Source organism: Elaeis guineensis, chromosome 13 (assembly GCF_000442705.2).
Source record: "Elaeis guineensis isolate ETL-2024a chromosome 13, EG11, whole genome shotgun sequence".
NCBI lineage: Eukaryota > Viridiplantae > Streptophyta > Magnoliopsida > Arecales > Arecaceae > Elaeis > Elaeis guineensis.
Window position 1 is genome coordinate 5,536,498 of NC_026005.2, and position 20,332 is coordinate 5,556,829.

The 20,332-nt window shown below is 38.9% G+C and overlaps 1 protein-coding gene across 7 annotated transcripts in view; it reads left to right on the forward strand.

The window, feature by feature from the left end:
- LOC105056779 (ABC transporter G family member 1) overlaps positions 1-20,332 on the forward strand; it is a 30,241-nt gene that overhangs the window by 1,540 nt on the left and 8,369 nt on the right. For 2 of the 7 annotated variants that reach the window (XM_010939184.4, XM_073247824.1), the window contains exons 2-8: positions 610-689; positions 1,083-1,547; positions 2,212-2,298; positions 2,395-2,523; positions 2,646-2,837; positions 3,368-3,454; positions 4,146-4,962. In XM_010939184.4, coding sequence (XP_010937486.4) covers positions 610-689; positions 1,083-1,547; positions 2,212-2,298; positions 2,395-2,523; positions 2,646-2,837; positions 3,368-3,454; positions 4,146-4,829 — 1,724 coding nt within the window. In that variant the 3' untranslated portion in view covers positions 4,830-4,962. Of the gene's footprint in view, positions 1-609; positions 690-1,082; positions 1,548-2,211; positions 2,299-2,394; positions 2,524-2,645; positions 2,838-3,367; positions 3,455-4,145; positions 4,963-15,444; positions 15,814-17,066; positions 17,147-17,540; positions 18,006-20,332 lie in introns of those variants that run through there. The other 5 variants (XM_029268021.2, XM_029268020.2, XM_010939084.4 and 2 more) reach the window with 4 other exon arrangements.

Genomic DNA, 20,332 nt, shown 5'->3' on the forward strand with positions numbered 1-20,332 from the left:
CATCTTTAGTTCAGTCCATTGGCACATAACATGCAATCCATCCTTTTCTTTATAGCATATTTGTAATACGGTGGAAGGTTGAAGTAATTGAGGGTACTCAACATCTTTACCAAATATATATATGAAGAAACTTTCATAAATATATTGCTTTTTACTGTGAATGATGCATTTTCCTCAAGTCAATTTTCTCTATTCCTTTAATAGGAAAAGAAAAATAATAGCAACAAAAAACGAGAATATATTTATTATGTTACCTTGCGATGCAACCATCAGTCCTACTTCTCACGTGCATCAGATGTGTACAGAATATTAACTGCTTAGAATAACATATTATCTAAAATAATATTGTTGAGTGACACAAGACGACTTGGTCAAGAGACCTAGGAGTAAATCTGGTCTTCTTTTTCATGTTTGACAGTCAATAAGCCAATCAAGACATGACATAGTAGCAAAACAGGTTTTTTTTTTTTTTTTTTTTTTGATGATAAACATAGCGGCAAAACAGGTGAAACACATGGAATGTTGTTAGCATGAAGATCTGTGCCTGTTGGAGCATTAGAACTTGGATTATAAATCCTAGCTTACTCGGTAATAAATATCTACTTACAGGGAGACTAGACTCAGGAACAAAGCAGTCTGGGCACGTGTTGGTAAATGGTTGGCGTCAGAGGCTAGCTTTTGGGACTTCTGTAAGCACATCTTTTCCTTTTCCTGCATTTCGGTATTCTCTCTCTTTATAATCCTTCAAAATTTTACTAGTCTTTTAATATATACATGGATAAAACACTCAAATCTATGGCAATTATGGATGTAATTGAACTAAGCTTAATGTAGCCTAGGTCTAATCAAGCTTAACCTGAAATTAATTGATTTTGAAGTCTGCATCAAGCTTTGCGACTTATATGTAATCTTTCTTGATTGATCCTAATTTCAAGCCTATCTTGTATTAGGGCGATGCCACAGCCGTTGCATTTGTGGTGCCACTGGCTATAGCTTGAAACTTGCATTCAACCTAATTTGTGACACTAACAAGCTAACATTCATGTCCATAAGTATATAATGATCTTTCTTCATTAATTCAGGCTTATGTGACCCAAGATGATATTCTAATGACAACTCTGACGGTTAGAGAAGCTGTATACTACTCTGCGCAGCTCCAACTGCCAAACTCCATGACTAAATCTGAGAAGAAGGAGAGAGTAGAGATGACTATAAGGGAGATGGGCTTGCAAGAAGCCATGGACACAAGGATTGGAGGGCAGGTATTTAAGGGAATAAGTGGCGGCCAGAAGAGGAGGGTTAGCATTTGTGTAGAGATTTTAACACGGCCTAAGCTTCTTTTCTTGGATGAGCCCACAAGTGGACTAGACAGTGCCGCATCATATCATGTTATGAATCGCATCATCGACCTAGCTCGACATGATGGAATGACTATTATCGCTTCGATCCACCAGCCTAGCAGTGAAGTTTTTGAGCTTTTTGATAACTTGTGCCTTTTATCATCTGGCAAAACGGTTTATTTTGGACCTGCTTCTTTAACTAATGAGGTAAACATGAGTTCTATACTAGCCATGATTTTTCTTGCTAATAAAAGCTTAATTTGTTCTAATTGTTCAACATCTCTGCTTTAATTTATCTATCTATTGATATCATAGGATACATGCCAATTGAGTAGATCATTGCCATGTCTCCATCAAAAAGTGATGAAATTTTTTTTTTTTTCAATATAAAAATTGTTCATGCTTTAAACTTTTACTTTGTTAGTTATTTTTTTCAAGCTTATTTTCTGAAGCACGTTGTTTATGAAACAATTCTTCACTTTTTTGATCTGAACCAGTCACTGTTATTGTAACCAACCATCTACATGGACCATTAAAACATACAAGGTCAAGATCTAATAGAGTAGTCATATGACAGGCAGGTGTCATTAATTTCAAGTTCAGGAAAAGTTTTCCTTATGTTATTAATTATCTAATAGTCAATTAGAGCTTTCCTTTTCTTCCATGACATGGTTGCATGTCTGCTGAATCTATTTCATATGCTCCCTAAATAATGAGTTCCTGCATCTTCCTAAGCTACAAATATGTACTTCCAGATTGAAAACTTGCATTCTCCTAAAGATATGACACTGAAGGAACAAAAAATAAAAAAGTTGGAAGTGCAATCAAACCTTTGACTTCTAATGATTCAGTATTCTGTTTTCTCTTGTAGTTTTTTGCTCAAAATGGCTTTCCATGCCCATCCTTGAGAAACCCCTCTGATCACTACCTCAGAACTATCAACAAAGACTTTGATGAGGTTAGACAATTATTCCTTGCGCACTTCTGTATCTAGATCTTGAATAAACTTGAATATGCTGTAGAAAATTGCCGACAACTTATTTTTCCCAATCAGGAGATTCTAAAAGGCTGTAGCAGCCAATCAAAAACCGCTGCTGGGGCCATTGATATCCTCATAAAATCATACAAGCTATCCAACATCCGCCAAGAAGTTGAGAGGCGAGTAGCTGAGATGCGTGGATCGGTATGTCAATTACATGAATCTTCCTTGACCGTGATTCTATTATCCGCGGCGTTACTGCTGTAGAAGACAATGCAAGGTTTTAATCACAATATCAATCATTATAAAGAGGTTTCCTTATGCAGGAGGGTGCTGCTGTGAAGACTAGGAGTCAAGCTAGTTTCACCACTCAGTGCATTGTCCTCACCAAAAGATCATTTATAAACATGCACAGAGATCTGGGATACTACTGGCTACGACTCGCAATTTATGCTATGTTGTGTCTATGCATTGGCACCATGTTTTATGACATTGGACATAGTTATGGATCAATTCAGGTGAAAATGCCCAACCCTGAAGCATACTTGCTACAACCTTTGCTTACTGGATATAATTTTCTAGAGCCTTAACAGGCTAGCCTAATCTCGACTATATGGAGCGGCCACATGAATGAAATTATAGACCTTCAATTAACGGCAATGATTTATGACTGGCTCCCAACCTGCCATCACTTTGCCGGAGTCGAGGCCAAGATAATTTTAGCTGAAGAGGTGCAATGGTAGGGACCCGCGGTTAAGAGATCCGTTTTATTAATACAATGGCCCTCCAAATAACCTAAAGATGTAAAAGAATCCTAATGACATGGGAAGAAGGCGATGTGTAATCTATGGATGTGTAGGAATTCGACTTTAGCTGCAGAAAATAAAGCCAGAAAGGTCAATTTAACGCTCATCCTTGAGCTAGATATATTTCGATATTGTGTCTAACCAACATGTTATTTGTAGATGGTTTAGTGCGGAATTTTTTTGTCTTTATGGGAAAAATGTGTAATCAAGGAACTGATGTCGTGTGGATTTAAATTTCCCAGGCTAGGGGTTCGGTGCTTCTGTTCATATCAGCATTCCTAACTTTTATGGCAATCGGTGGTTTTCCTTCCTTTGTTGAAGACATGAAGGTTAGCAGCATTCTCAATGTTCATTATTCGCAAATTTCAAAAGACCTAATTATCCATGAAGTTAAACTATGCATGGTAGTAGGCTCCTGTATTGCTTCTAAGCTCATGTGTCACAGATACAAGCATGTATTCACACTAAAACACGGAAATGACATTTATAATGCCAGCTTCAATTCAACAAGTACCACTCAATATTTTACATATAAATTTCAACAAATTTTTTTCATGTAGCTAGGCCCGTTCTGGTTATATGTTTTTGGCAAGCAATCACATTGGCTGTTAATTTTAAGTGATCAACTTCATTTATCTGGTTTGTTGCTCGTCGACGAGTATTTTGTAATTGGATTCACCAAAACCTACTCAATCACTGTAATTTGTCCCATAGAAATTGGCCATAGGACAGCAAGTTTTGCAAAATGGAGGCCACAATCATAATTTTTGGGTTAATCATAAAGGTGTTTAATTTCGTTAGTTATGGTTAACCAAACATTACAATCAAGTAATGATCATAAAACAGCTGGCATGAATGCAATTACTATGACATGTAATTCCAGCTACATGAAATTAAACTCTAGTTACTGGTAACCAAAAGGAATTTATCGTTGTAAAGTAAGTTTGTAATTGTTCATAGGTTATTTCGCAAGTTTGTTATGAAGTTATCGCTAACATGTCTACTTTTTTCGATCCAAAGATCTTTCGAAGGGAGAGACTAAATGGGCATTATGATGTCACTGCATTCATGATCAGTAACATGCTTTCTTCTGCACCACATCTAGCTCTTGTCTCTATAATCCCGGCAGCCATGGCTTACTACCTTGTTGGCCTCCAAAGTGGAGTTGATCATTTCATTTTCTTTGCTCTGGTGTTGTATGCATCCATGTTGCTAGTTGAGGGCTTGATGATGATCGTCGCCAGCATTGTGCCCAATTACCTCATGGGCATCATCACCGGTGCCGGAATTCAAGCAACGATGATACTATCAGCTGGCTTTTTCCGACTGCCGAATGATCTTCCGAAGCCGGTGTGGCGATACCCATTGTACCACATAGCCTTCCATAAGTATGCCAACCAAGCTTACTACAAGAATGAGTTCATTGGACTAACCTTTCCCAACATCCAAGCTGGGGGTGCAGCCACTGTCACCGGGGAGGAAGTTTTGAAGGATTTTTGGCAGATGGAGGTGGGCTACTCTAAGTGGGTTGATCTTGCCATACTCTTTGGTATGGTTATCCTTTATAGGGTCTTGTTTTTGGTCATTGTGAAGGCTAGTGAAAAGGTGAAGCCCATGGTTAGGGCTGTTCTAAACAGGCCTCCCAAACATGTCATACAAGTCATGGGGAAGGCCTCAGCCCCTCTAGACGGTGCAAGTCCATGAAAAGATCTCTCTCTCTCTCTCTCTCTCTCTCTCTCTCTCTCTCTTTCGATTTACTATCTATAATCACTATATTTGGTTTGTGTAATGCTGACGCTTTATTTAAAAGTTGTTCAGATAGTTGTTTCTTCAGTAATATCCAGGATTTTGACATAGACCTCCTCAAGGACAAGCAGGTAAAAGAGAAGTGCTAACCAATTAATTAAGCTAACAATCATTGGTATTTGATGGGGAGTTGTAATGTTATAGACAGAGAGATGATAATCTTTATTCATTTGTTTTCTTTGTGCATTGGCCATCTGATTAAAAGCTCGAATTAGACTATCATATGGCACTGGGATGATTCAAACAAAACAGTTCTATTTGAAAGCCCAACACGATCACTGAGAAAGGGAAAGGAAAGAGTCTGCTAGGATGCCTAATTGACCTAACTTGGAGAGGGCTTCCTCACCAAGTTCCTTGTTGACCCCAGATCTTCAACAAGAGGGGACGATCGGCTCGCCTCCTCATGGTACGACTACAAGAAATGGAGTTCGGCCACTAGAGAGACCACGAGATCATGGTCTCAGGTGGCCCAAGGGCTTCGTCATTTTAGATGGGAGACCTTTAAGACGGCAACATAACAGGTGGAGGCCTTGGAGGAGCGATTCTCTCACGTGGTGTCCTTCTCCGATGAGGACATCGATTGGGCTTGTGCAAGATAAAAAGATGCTCTAGTTGGTAAGCTTTTAGGAAAAAAATTTTCCTATTAATTTCATTGAAAAGGAGACGAAGACAAGATGGTGCATAGAAGGTCACTTTGAGGTATCTACTCTCCCAGAAGGTGTCATCCTCTTTGATCTACCATCAAAAAAAGAAGTTCAAATTAGGATCCTAGCCAGAGGTCCTTGGTCTCTGGTGGGCCAGCTTCTCTTACTAGAAAGTTGGCATCCTAACTTTAACTCTAGCTAGAACAAGGTATGTCGGGTTAGGATTTGGATCCGATTATTGGACCTCCCTATGGAATTATGGGATGAAGAAAAGATTTTCAAAATAGTTTCGATAGCCAGTTCTCCTCTCTTTCTTGATCATTGGACTGAGTCCTTGACCAAGAAAGAGTTCATGAGGGCTTGTGTTCTTATGGATACAGCAAAGAGTGTTTTCCCAAGAACCAAGATTAGGGTGAAGATCAATGTGATCCGATGATAATTTATTTATGAGGAATTGCCAAATTTATGCTATTCTTATGGGCATTTAGGTCAAACTTGGAATCCTACAAATACCGATCTCACCGTAATCAACATAAGAAGCAAAGAAGGCTCCTGTTCAGGTTTCTAGTGGTGGATAGACTTCACATGTGTGGGTGTTGCTAAAGAAAAAATTGAAGAAATCACCCCCCAAAACCCCCAATGACTCTAAAAGGACGTTTGGTTCGTAACTGGAATCAAAATGGAAATGGCTTGGAATCGGAATCGGAATGGCCAAATCTCCTAAAATATTTGGTTCATGACCGAAATCGGAATCGAAATCGAAATTGGAATGAAAAATTGAATCCATAGAGGAGAGTAGGGATTGAGTTTTATATAGATTGACCTATTCTCATTCCATCCGAAAATCAGAATCAGAATGGGACAACTCCCAACTAAATAGTTGGAATAGAAGTCACCCATTCTAATTTTGATTCCAGATGCTCACTCGTCCCAACCAAACATCCCCCAAGTACTTTCTAAGAAGTGGATTCTGGATCCCGCTTTCATCATTGATGGTTGACTCTGAGAAGACAGTGGATCATAATCAAATGGAAATAGTGGTTTCTTCCCAACCCATCTCGCCAAGTTTTGAATCCGGAACTACTAAAAGAAAAGGAAGAGGCCTCTAACTAAGAACCCAGAGATCCATAGGACATCAAGGCCGGAATTTCCCCCACAATCTAAGGTTCTTATCCTTAAGGAGCCAGGTCTTAAGAGTGCAGAGCCTACTCGGCCCTCCTCCTCAGCTCTTGTTCTAAAACAATGAACTATATATAGGGTGTGGGGACTAGTGGGTGGTAGCACATCAACCTAAGGATTAAAGAAACAAATTGCTCGTGCTATTCTAGAAAAGGCTGATCAACCAGTATCAAAGGATGCTCCCACAAATGCTGGTCAGGGTAATCCCTCTCATTCCCATAAGATCACTTTATGCAATTACAATAAAAATTGGTACACATTGCCGAGGGAGGTAGTGAGGGCGGTAGTAAGGGCCCATGTATGCTTCAACTACTGTGGTTGAGGGGGATTTAGCTACATCCTTGAGTACTCATCTATGAAAATCCTAAGTTGGAATTATTGTGGTGCTGTAAAACGTCCTTTCTTAAACTACACTAAATCTTTAATTCATCAATGTAGTTCAGACATTTGTTGCTTGTTTGAAACCAGACTATCTGAATAGGCTTCCATAAGATTACAAAGATCTATTGGGCCAACGTGGAGTTATCATTTAATTCTTGCCATGGGCCTATCACATAGGCATTATTGTCCCCCAGTACAAAAGCTTGGGCAACATTAGTTTTACTCACTCCGACAGGCAAGTGATTTTTGGAGTCATATCTTGTGATCAAAAGCCTGATTGGATCCTTAGGATAATCTATGCTAGCCCTCATGGCCACGAGAGAAGAAGGCTCTAGAAGCAGGTTGAAATGGTCATATCTATGGGGCTACTTTTACTCTTGATAGATGACTTTAATTGCATTGTTAATACTGAAGATAAGCCTTTATAGTAGACCAGGATATCAGGGAGTTTCGAAGTTTTCTTAGAAGAACTGATCGGTTGGATGTAGAGTTTCAGGGCCCAAAATTTATTTGGTGTAATAGATTTAGCTTGGCTAGAGTATAGGAATAAATTGATCGTGTCTTTGCTTCTGATCAGTGGCGAGACCTCTTCCCAGACTCAAAGATCACTCACCTTGCTAGATTTACTTCAGATCATTGTCCTCTTTTATTAAATTTGTTGGATTGTACCATTAGGAAGGCTATGGCTTTTCGATTTGAGAAAATATGGTTGTTTGCTAATGGCACTTATGAGATGGCCCAACGAGCGCAGAAATGTGAAGGGAATATATACTATGTATAATATTTTTGCAAAGGGGAAGCAATTGAGAGTGATGGAATGATTATCAATGTAAATAACATCCACCTTCAGATCTTTGACATTATGAAGGAACTTCACATCCTTTGGGCCAAAAAGCACATAATAACCAACATCCACCACCAAATTAGCCATAAAAAAATAGATTCTTCTTCATTCCAGGCACATGATACATGCTTTTGAGAGTGATAGAATTATTGTTCTTGCCGAGAAGAGTGATGGTACCTTCTTTCTCCACTACTGGATGAATAGTATTGTTTGGCATAATGATAGCCTTATTTCTCAAATAGTGACGAAAATTAGAGAATTTTGAGTCATCATTAGTAAGATGATGACCGTATCCTAAGTCCATGATCCAATCATATTCAAAATTGATGGAAGTCATAGTCTCCACTGTAGTGGTAGTTGTCATGAAACATTTGCTCTAATCTTCTTCTACTTTATTTCAGTCACCCTTCTTGTTGGCAGTGTTTTCTTTCTTTAATTTGACTCAGCAGTTCTTCTTGATGTGGCTTATCTTGCCACACCTATAGCACCTAACCTTCTTCCGGTTGCCGTCATCATTGAAGAAAGACTCCTTATTAGCATCATTCTTCATATGCTTCTCCTTATCCTAACCTTTCTTCTTGCTAAAAAAGAGAGCCTCTCCTTCTCCCCCTGAAACAACATGTCCAGCCATTTGACGAGCCAAAGATTCCTACAAAGCAAGAAAATTTTCCAATTTCATCAATAATGGTTGTCAATCCCATCTTAAAATAGATGTAAAATAAGGAATATACTCTTTTTGAAGGCCATGAATAATATACTCTTCATACGTGCCTCAGAAATAGGCTTCTCTTGATCTAAAGGAGAAATCTCTGAACACAAACTTTTAACCTTCAAAAAGTATTGAGAGATAGAGATATTACTTTGGGTGGCATTAGCTAATTCATTCTCAAGAAATTGAAGTCGAGCCAAGTTCTTCTTGTTAAGCAATGCCTCGAGAGTGTTCCAAATCTCTGAAGCTGACTTGTAATCCATGATGTGCTCCAAGAGATCATGAGTAATGGTCCTCTTTAGCACAAACTCTACTTTTGCATTAACAATCCTCTACTTTCGCATGGCTTCTACATTTTCTTCATTTGCTGTTGGAGCCATCCTTGCATACCCGCCAACAACCTACCATAAGTCTTCACCTACAAAATAGGACTCCATACCAATCTTCCAAATCTTGTAGTTAGACTAGTTGAGAAGCTTCATGCCAAGCCCAACAAGATGACATCTGGAGTCTATTGACACATTAGAATTGATTTCTTTCTTCACAAAAGATCTTGAAAATACCAACCACCACTTTAGTGGCTATAATACCATGTTAAGAAAAAGTAAATCTCATAAACTTGGATATTCCTCTTCTAAAATAGTGGAACACAAAGTTCACATTTGCGCAAGATCACACTAAAAATAAAAGAAGAATAATCAAAATTTGGGGTAAAAAAAAGACTTCTATTAAATGAAAAGATTATAAGTGGAGCTCTTTATAATAACCCTATCTGGGAGTACTCTATTTTTCATTAATCTCTCATCTTCATATTTATAACTACATAAGAGAACTTAAAAATGTAACCTTAATAAATACAAAAGTGACTTTTAGAACTCCTAACACGTTTAATGGAACTCTTGGAATACCAAATTATGACCCTTAAATTTTTATATGATTCTTATACTATTCATGATTCTTTGATTATATATTTGGCTCTTTGATTTCTATTTAAATATTAAATAGTAAACTATATTTTTTTCAAAAATATATATTTTAAAAATAAATTTAACACATTACGAGTTGTCGATGAAGAGGAAACACACAGGAAATCTTCTCCATTTTTTTTTTTTTTTCTTTTGACCGGTGTTTGGGTTTTAGGCCGACTGTTGATGGCTTAGTCCAGTGAATCAGACCATTACAGTCTTCCATTATCAACTTTTAATTTGAGCTTCTATATTATCTATTAAATAAATAAAATCAAAATACTTCCTCGGATACCAGAAATAGGAACTCCACATACGTCCAAATATCATTTTTTAATTAACTGTCGCGTCAACAGTAAAAACCAATTTTGACAACTATTCCGTTGCATACAAAATGGATACGACCAAAAACACTACTTTGATTTCTCACCACAAAAAAAAAAAAGAAAAAAAAAAGAAAAAAAAAGACTACTTTGATTGCTGAAGTCAAAGGAGATGACATCACTTGTATGACATGTTAAGTGACAGACACTCGTTGTAGTTTTCATCTTCTAGGAAAATAAATGCTCGTTAGGTGCAGTCTGATGGTACAACGAAAGAGAAAATAATAGAACGCAGGCCGCCCTGTCTGGACAAATTCCACTAGCCGAGCTGCCTTCTTTCTTGTGACAGAATAAGATGTTAGGCGGGTGTATTACCCTCTGTCATTCCGTTCTTCAGCATTTTTTTTTTTCCTATATTTTTAATTATATTCTGATCTTCAGCAATATATTTTTATATTTTTAATATGTGTTTAGAAATTTAGATGAAGATTTTTATGCACCTTTTTACTGTGGTATAACTTTGAAAGGTAATCAATCTTCCTAAAAGAGGCAGGAGGTTGAACCATGGGTGAGTTCTCTAGAAAGGATAATCTTGGTTAAAAATGCTTCACTAGAATTATTGGTCATTCTAGTCTCTCATTAAAACTTTGTCAAAAAAAATCAAGCATCAAATTAATTCACTTGGCGCAAATTTATCGGCATAGTTTATAGGATTTGTTGCAAGTCAAAATGTGGCCAACAATAGCTGAGTCTTGTTTCATACTGATACCAAGACATATGCATTCATCATGGCGAAACTCCTAATTTCACCATATATAAAAAACAAAAAAAAAAAAATCTTATGTATGTACTTGATATACGTGGCAAGAAGGATGCAACAAGTTGCTTTTGGTGCGCTGAAAGAATATAGCTTTTCCATTTTGTTTCTAAGTCGCTGAAAATCTTGCTTTCGGGTCAATTTGGAGCTACTTAATCAAATAAACCGGACTCACAAAAATTTCATCCCTCTCTCTGTGTGTGAGGTGGAGTCGACCCAACCATCGACATCCAAGAAAGGTACATCTTATAAAAAAGAAAAGAAAATAAAAGAAAAATATGAAGAAGCTAGAACAAGCTAAGGAGGTAAAGCATCAATCCAAGAGGTAGTAATAATTTCCTCTCACTTGACCTGCTAACCAGTTGGCATTACCATTCGACCTAAGCGCTTAGTGGTCGAGAGAGTCGTTAACTTTCCATTTAGAATGGTTGCAAAGGGATTCAAAGATGCGCAAAGTTGGCACACGTGCACATACAGTCCCATTTATATATGTGAGATAATGGAAGAGACTTCAGGCATTACCAAACAAAAAATTCAATTAAAATCTCGATGCAAAAGAAAGAAAGTAAACCATGAGGGTCGCAATTGGTTCCATATGGGATTCCAGTTTTTGTTAATCAGCTATTGTTCTTTGCCATGAGCCGGTCGATCGGTTTAACTAAGACAACTTGTCTTTGTCCCAACTTGCAGCTCATAATGTGGTATTCTTGCTTCCATGTATAAAGCCAGTTTCACTCTATTTCTTTCGTCTGTTCACCGAACGGAGACTTAACATCATGTTAAGATTCTATCTAAAAGCCCAGAAGGTTTGATAGATGGATCCAAGAGTATATAAGTACCATAAGAGTTCTTAACATATCCGGTGTAGGACTATTATTCCTCAATAGGTATCAATCTTCAATAATATTTACCAATTAAACCAATTGACACTCACAAGAATATTAAACATAACTAACTAGTTTAAATATATTAATTGTTAGAAGCCATGTCTATCCAATCTCAATTACTAACTATTTTAAGTATATTAATTGTTAGATGCCATGTCTACCCAATCTCAGAAAACATCATTTTAGAAGCTTGTACCAAAAAAAAAAAAACCAAATATCATTTTTTGTGTATGCCTGCCTCTTTTGGTCAAAGCCTAGCTACGTCTTGCACATGCATTGCATGTGGTGTAAAATGTAGATAACGCTGAGTAAAGTCCCATGTGCCGCATATATTTTTTGAGGTATCATGTAACATATCTTTTTGTGAGGTAGTATGGAAAAAGATATCATAATAATATTTTTCGCAGACACATAACAAAGTTGTGTTTCTTTGTATTTTAGACTTTTTTTTTTTTAGAAAAAAGCAATACCAAGGATTTGAAACCTATATCTCCTAAAGAGCAAGCGCTTTGAAGTAAGATGCCAACAAGTTATTCTAGGAAAATGTCCTATCCAAAAATTTTTATCTATATAATTTCTATGCATGGCACATGGTTAAAACGAATTTTTCAAATAAGCATTCTTGCTGGCTCAATTCTCTTGGGTTGCTAATGATGGATTTTAATGGCTTTGAACAAGTTTGGATGTTGAATTTCAAAGATTGAAAGCAGAATAAATAATTTGGACACTCTTTATTATTTTTAGACTATTGATTATTTTAATTAAGAAAAAATTGATTTTATATTTTTCTTAAAGTATTCACAGTTTGTTTGTGAACTATATTGTTGAAATATGCTTTTTGTTACGAGAGAAATGATTGTATAATTATTTTACTATTGATGATTTATTTATAGACTATGACCTTATACATGTATATTTAAGAATGTTTGACCTAAGAAAATGTGATTTAAAAAATATGATTAAAAACTCTCAAATAGCTATACATCGCCCCCAAGAGATAGATCAATATTTAAAGCTAATTTCATATAATCTTATCAATGGATAATAGTAATTGACATATGATCCTATTAATGGATAATAGTATTTGGTATATGATAGCTACCAGTAGATAATAGTAGCAGGTATATGATCTTGTTAAAGGATCATAATAGTTGACATACAATTATGCTAATAGGTAATAGCAGTTTGTGTACAATCTTGCATGCCAATGGGTCATAGTAATTGGCATACACCCCTATCATGTATTCAATAATCATGATTTGAGAGAAATAACTTGAACTATGATGTGGTAATTAAATAGTAAATGATTTAGAATTTTATTTATGCTATATACTTGGAACCATATTTATATAATGTGGATGATTTGTGCGTGCATGATTTCATCTATAACTTGCTTTATCATATTATACTATGAATTAGGGCTGAGCAAATAATGAAATCCAAAAAAAACCCATCCAATCCAACCCAATCTAATAAACATCGGTTTTGATTAGTTAAAAGACATAAATCAGATGGAATCGGATTAAGATCTGTAAAAAAATTAATTATTTATGGTCGGTTCGATTCTTATATTTTTAATCTGTATGAAATCGAATCCAACTGATATAGTATTTCAAAAACTTACTTTCATTTTAGGATGGTGTCATTTAGACTTCATGAGAATATTAATGTTAAATTATTGATAGAAGTCTATCAATTTCTAAAGTGAAAACTTTCAGATGTAGTTGCTTTCAGATTAGTAAATCTTTCTTTTTTTCTATTTTATTTTATACAGATTTAAAAACAAGCCCTAAAATTGTAAGTTACAAGGTTTAGTTTTTTTATATTAAATTGATAAAAAAAAATAAATAAGCTTAAGTGAACCAATATTGGATCAACATTGAAGCCCAAACTGACACAACCTATTCGAACTCACTACAAACCGTGCACTTCGATTTCAAATAGTTTATACATGATAAATGATTGACAACGGATTGAATTTTCTTCAATTCATTTGGGTTTGGTCAGATAAAATTTTCTCTCAATCCAACCGAACTCGACCCGTGCTCAACCCAACTATGAATTAATAAATTATTTTGAAATAATTATTATTTTTAATGATGCATTATTTATATAAAATTTTATGCTTGATCTAATAAGGCCGTATAAGGTTTATTTTCTAAGTTGTATAACTTATATTTTTTTTTCAGATGAAAAAGATCATTAGGAACGAAGAATGCTTCAAGCTTAGAGTGAAGCTGGCATACTGGGAGATGTTGTAACCAAAATTTTAGTTTTTAAATTGATTATAAATTTATAGTTAGTAACTTCATAAATTTTAAGATGATAGATTATGGTATTTAAATTTGATTTTAGTCATTTTGAACCAATATTTATTTAATTATATGATAGATGATGGATTTAGATTGTTTATTTTTTATTTGAGATTTTAATTATTGGCTTCATATTATTGTGGATTGTAATTCTCCATGGCATGATCGTGCCCTATTCTGGATTTAGAATATAACATAATTCATATATTTCATTAGTATTCTTTCAATAAGAAAACTTAACTTGACAGCATTTATATCTTTTTTTTTTTTTTTAACCTGAACATTATCCACATATTCGATCATCATATTTAGGGCTGACAAAATATGACCCGACTCGTCAATCTGATCCGTATTCGATCCGTCATAAATCGATTTAGATTTAGGCTAAATGAGTTCGGATCATAAACAAATCAACCCATTTAACCAGTTTAATAATTGAGTCGGATATGCATTTTAGATATCTGACCTATTTAACCTATTTAACCTTTTTAATATTTAGGTTGGGTTGAGTCAGATAACCCATTTAATCTGTTTAATATGTTTAATCTATTTCTGATCCATTTAACCTGATCTGTTTAATCTGTTTAGTCCATTTAAGACCCGTTTAACTTGTTTAAACATGTTTAATCTATTTCTGACCCGTTTAACCTGATCCGTTTAATCTATTTAATCCGTTTAATCTAATTTGATCTATTTAATAAACGGATTAAATGGATCGAATAGGGTTATCTGTTTAATAAACAAGTCGGATTTAGGTTGAAATTTTTAACCCGTTTAATAAACAAATCGGATTTGAATTGATCATTTTTTGATCCGACCTGTTTATGACCCAACCCGATCTATTTGCCACTTTTAGTTATGTCAAGCTCCTGGACATCATAATATTCACTTGAATTGTCTGATTTTGAGATTAGCATAGAATTTCGACGTGCCAAGAAAAAAAACACACGCTACGCCATCGCAAGCCTCATGTTCGTCGTTCATGCAATTGACGCGCGAAGGGAAACGTGATCGCTGCCCGACGTCTGCCGCCCTCTAGCTCTAAATATCAAATCCATAATTTTCCCAGATACGGGGGATAACCGTGTGGTTGTGAAACGGGTTCGGGTTGTATCCTTTACGCGAAAAAATGATTCCTCTTCTTTCGCAACGCCAACCGTTTGATGTCAAGAAGGGAAAAAAAAACATCTAAGTGCTTTAAAAGCTGTGCAAGGCGCGATCCAACGGTTGATGTGACGAAAATATTTCGCGCGAACGGTACAATCGGAATCCTCGTGAAACATGTGTCCAAGCTTTCGAGGTGGAAAACGCTCCCTTGGTAAAGTCATCGTCTATAAAGTTTTCTTTCAATCAAGTCGGCGGCAGGGACCCAATCACCCCTGTTTTCCCTCCGCTATAAATCCTGTTTCTATCGAGACGGCAACAGGGAACCACTCTTCCCTGCTTTCTCTCGGCTATAAATCTCCTCTCCAGCGTTAATTTTGAAGCACCAACCAAGCTAAATTAAGCACTCTCCCTCTCTCTTCTCTCTCTCAGTTATGAGCTCTATGGAAGGGGAAGTGGAAGTGGAAATGGAGGAGGTTTGTTGGAATGCCATGGCCCGGGGTGGTGACCGGCCGGTGGAGATTGGGGTGCGGAGTGGGTGGGAGGAGGAAGGGCTGTACTTGACGTGGGAGGATCTGTGGGTGACCGCAACCAACGGTGAGGGTTCGTCGAGGGTGATCCTGGCTGGGCTCACCGGGTACGCCCGACCAGGGGAGGTTCTGGCCATCATGGGGCCATCTGGCTGTGGCAAGTCCACTCTTCTCAATGCCTTGGCAGGTAACAAAAGGACCACCTACTCGGTGGTGTTCCCACCTCCCTTCACCTCGAAAAAAAAAATAAAATAAAAATAAAATAAAATAAAAGAGAAGAAAACAAAATTAGTAGCCTGGATTTTTTTATTATTAGAAGTAAAGAAGTTTTTTTTTTTTAAAAAAAAGAAACTTAATATTTTCCCTAATCATTTTGCTTACAAACTCTCTCTCATCAACTAGCACAAGATAATCTCTAATCTCTTTTTTTATATCTAAGGGCTTGCTTTAAAAGAGGCCCGGGGTTCAAATCCTAAGTATTGCTTCCAAGAATTAAAATAATTTTTTTTATATATTTTTTTTTATGCTCTCATCAACTAAATAGGCCTAAGAGATGCAACTTAAAAACCTTTTTTTTTTTTTCTTCTTTAACACTGGGGCTAAGTTAAATTTATATATATTGAAACACCTGGTTGAATGCTTGAGTGCCCTTTTTTATCCGTGATATGCAACCTCTTAGGCATGGCCACCTCTTTGCAACACCTATTCCTGCACCTTCTCAATGATAGAATTAGGTCTTCATCTATCAAGAATGATTCTTAGTTACGTCCATCTAACATCTGAGCTAATCTTAAAGCTCAAGTTGACTGGCCAGGACAAGTCTTTCATTGCCGTCCACTCCAATTATTGGACGGGATGTTCCAATGGTGGCTATTTATGCATGGAACATAATATGCAATCCATTCTTAATGTTCTTTATAGCACATTTGTAAGTTCTATACGGTCAGAAGGTTGAAGTAATTGAGGGTACTCAACATCTTTACCAAATATATATATATATGACGAAACTTTCATAAATATATTGCTATTTACTGTGAATGATGCATTTACCTCAGGTTAATTTTCTCTATTTCTTTAATAGGAAAATAAAAATAATAGCAACAAAAAACAAGAATATATTTATTGTGTTGCCTTGCGACCAACCACCTGTCCTACTTCTCATATGCATCAGATGCGTGCAGAATATTAGCTGCTTACAATAACATATTATCTAAAATAATATTGTTGAGAAACACAAGACTACTTGGCATAGTGATCTAGGACAAAATCCGGATTTCTGTATTCTTTTTTAACAGCCAATAAGCCAATCAAGGCATAACATAGTGGCAAAACAATTAAAACACTACCTGGAATGTTGTTAGCAAGAAACCTTGTGCTAGTTGGAGCATTAGAACTTGGATCATAAATCCTAACTAACTTGGTGACGATATCTGTTTACAGGGAGACTAGACTCAGGTACAAACCAATCAGGACATGTGTTGGTAAATGGTTGGCGTCAGAGGCTAGCTTTTGGGACTTCTGTAAGCACATCTTTTCTTTTCTCCTGCATTGCAGTGTCTCTTCTCTTTATAACCCTTAAAAATTTTGCTAGTATTTTAATATATACATGAATACAACAATCAAATCTGTGACAATTATGGGTGTAATTGAGCTAAGCTTGATGTATCCTAGGTCTAATCAATCCTAGCTTGAAATTAATTTAGTCTGAAGTTTGCATCAAGCTTTGCAACTTGTATGTGACCTAGCTTGATTGGTCCTAATTTCAAGCCTATCTTCTATTACAAGGATACCATAACCCTTGCATTTGTGATGCCGCTGGCCATAGCTTAAAACTTGCATTCAACCAAGCTTGTGACAGTAACAAGCTAATATTGATATCCGAAAGTACATAATGATCTTTCTTCATTAATTCAGGCTTATGTGACCCAAGATGATATTCTAATGACAACTCTGACGGTTAGAGAAGCTGTGTACTACTCTGCGCAGCTCCAACTGCCAGACTCCATGACTAAGTCCGAGAAGAAGGAGAGAGCAGAGATGACTATAAGGGAGATGGGGTTGCAAGAAGCCATGAACACAAGGATTGGAGGGCAGGCATCTAAGGGAATAAGTGGTGGCCAGAAGAGAAGGGTTAGCATTTGTATAGAGATTTTAACACGACCAAAGCTTCTCTTCTTGGATGAGCCCACAAGTGGATTAGACAGTGCCGCATCATATCATGTTATGAATCGCATCGTCAACCTAGCTCGACATGATGGGAGGACTATTATTGCTTCGATCCATCAGCCTAGCAGTGAAGTTTTTGAGCTTTTTGATAACTTGTGCCTTCTTTCTTCTGGCAAAACGGTTTATTTTGGACCTGCTTCTTTAACTAATGAGGTAAACATGAGTTCCATAGTAGCTATAATTCTTTTACAAATAAAAGTTCAATTTGTTCTAATTGATCAATGTTGTGGGCGGGCATCGGGGGCTTCGAGCCCGAAAGTCCCATACCGGAAGTTTACAAAAGAGGCTACTGCTTAAGTATTGCCAGCCTCCCTCTCCCACGTGAGGCGTCTTTTGCGGGGCAAAACCGTGAGGGGCGGGGTGTTTACCGGGTCAAAGGCCCGGGCCCCGCTCCAGAGCGGACAATACCTCACGATTGGCGAGGGGCGATGGGTTGGTACGACTTGGGTAGTAATGCTCTAACAGTGGCGCCGTCTGTGGGAACCCGTCCCCCGTCCGCGCAGTAGCCTCCTTTGCAGGGGGGCTTCTGTTGTGGGCGGGCATCGGGGGCTTCGAGCCCGAAAGTCCCATACCGGAAGTTTACAAAAGAGGCTACTGCTTAAGTATTGCCAGCCTCCCTCTCCCACGTGAGGCGTCTTTTGCGGGGTAAAACCGTGAGGGGCGGGGTGTTTACCGGGTCAAAGGCCCGGGCCCCGCTCCAGAGCGGACAATACCTCACGATTGGCGAGGGGCGATGGGTTGGTACGACTTGGGTAGTAGTGCTCTAACAGTGGCCCGACGTCGGTGGGAAGGGGCCGAGAATATCGACTCCCCACTGAGCGAAGGGCCACGGAGCGACAATGGGAGCGATTTGGCTGGCCGGTTGGCGCTGAATATTGGCATACTTCTGGCATGGCTCGCACCTTCGGACCAACTCTGCCGCATCCTTTCTCATGGTCGGCCAGTAGTAGCCCTGTCGCAAGACCTTGAAGGCTAAGGACTTGCCCCCCAAGTGATTCCCACAAATTCCTTCGTGAACCTCTCGGAGAGCGTAGTCGGCGTCGGTCGGTCCCAAACACCTGAGCAGAGGGAGGGAGAACGACCTCTTGTAGAGTCGGCCGTCCATGATCACATATTGTGACGCCGACCATCGGAGTCGCTTGGCCTCCGCGGGATCTTTGGGACTGGTCCCGTCGGACAAGTACCGGACGATCGGGTCCATCCAACTTGGTTCGGACGTTAGCTGCTGCACTTCTTCGACCCGATCAATGCTCGGCTGTTGGAGGTTTTCGACAAACGTCCGACCCAAAGAATCATAGGCCGACGTTGCCAGTCTGGAGAGAGCATCGGCACGGGCGTTCTCCGTCCTGGGGATGTGGGAGATCTCGAAATACTCGAAGCGGGCCACGAGATCCTTTACCTTCTGAAGATACTTGATCATGGTCGGATCTCGCGCCTCGAAGTCGCCCTTGACCTGCCCCACGATCAGCTGAGAGTCGGAGAATGCCCGGAGGCTGTCGACGCCCAATTCCTTCGCCATCCTCAAGCCCGCGAGGAGTGCCTCGTATTCGGCTTGATTGTTGGAGGCCTTGAAGTCGAACCGGAGGGCGTATTCGGTGACTACCCCGTCCGAGTTCGTGAGCAGGAGCCCGGCCCCGCTTCCCTGAGCGTTGGAGGCTCCGTCGATGTGAAGTACCCAGGTGGAGATCGGGTCCCGCTCAGAGACCGAATCTCGTCCCGGGCCTTCAGCTCCCGACCTTTTGTCGGTCGTCGGGCATTCGGCGATGAAGTCGGCCAAGACCTGAGCCTTCAAGGCAGGCCTTGGTCGGTACTGAATGTCGAACTCGCTAAGCTTCATTGCCCACTTAGCGAGTCGTCCGGATGTGTCGGGTCGGCGCAGTACGGCCCTCAGGGGCTGGTTGGTGAGTACCACGATGGCGTGGGCCTGGAAGTATGGGCGGAGCCGTTGCGCGGAGACGGTCAGGGCGAAGACCATCTTTTCCGTCTCCGAGTATCTGGCTTCGGCGCCGTGGAGCACTTTGCTGATGTAGTAGATGGGCTGATGGGTTCGGCACTCGTTTTCCCGAACGAGCACCGAACTGATCGCCTCAGAAGATGTGGCCAAGTAGAGATACAAGGTCTCCCCGACCTGCGGCTTTACGAGCAGCGGCGGGGAAGCCAGGTACTTTTTCAGGTCTTCAAAGGCCTGTTCGCACTCATCCGACCAAGAGAAACCATTCGCCTGGCGCAAGGTTTTGAAGAACGGGAGGCACCTTTCAGCTGATCGGGAAATGAATCGGCTAAGAGCGACGATTCTCCCGTTCAGTTGTTGGACCTCCTTCTTGGTGTTCGGATGACGCATGGCGAGGATCGCCTTTATCTTCTCAGGGTTGGCCTCGATCCCTCTCTGAGAAACGAGGAATCCGAGGAACTTCCCCGAGGTCACCCCGAAGGCGCATTTGGTCGGATTGAGCTTCATTCGGTGTCGTCGAAGGGTGCGG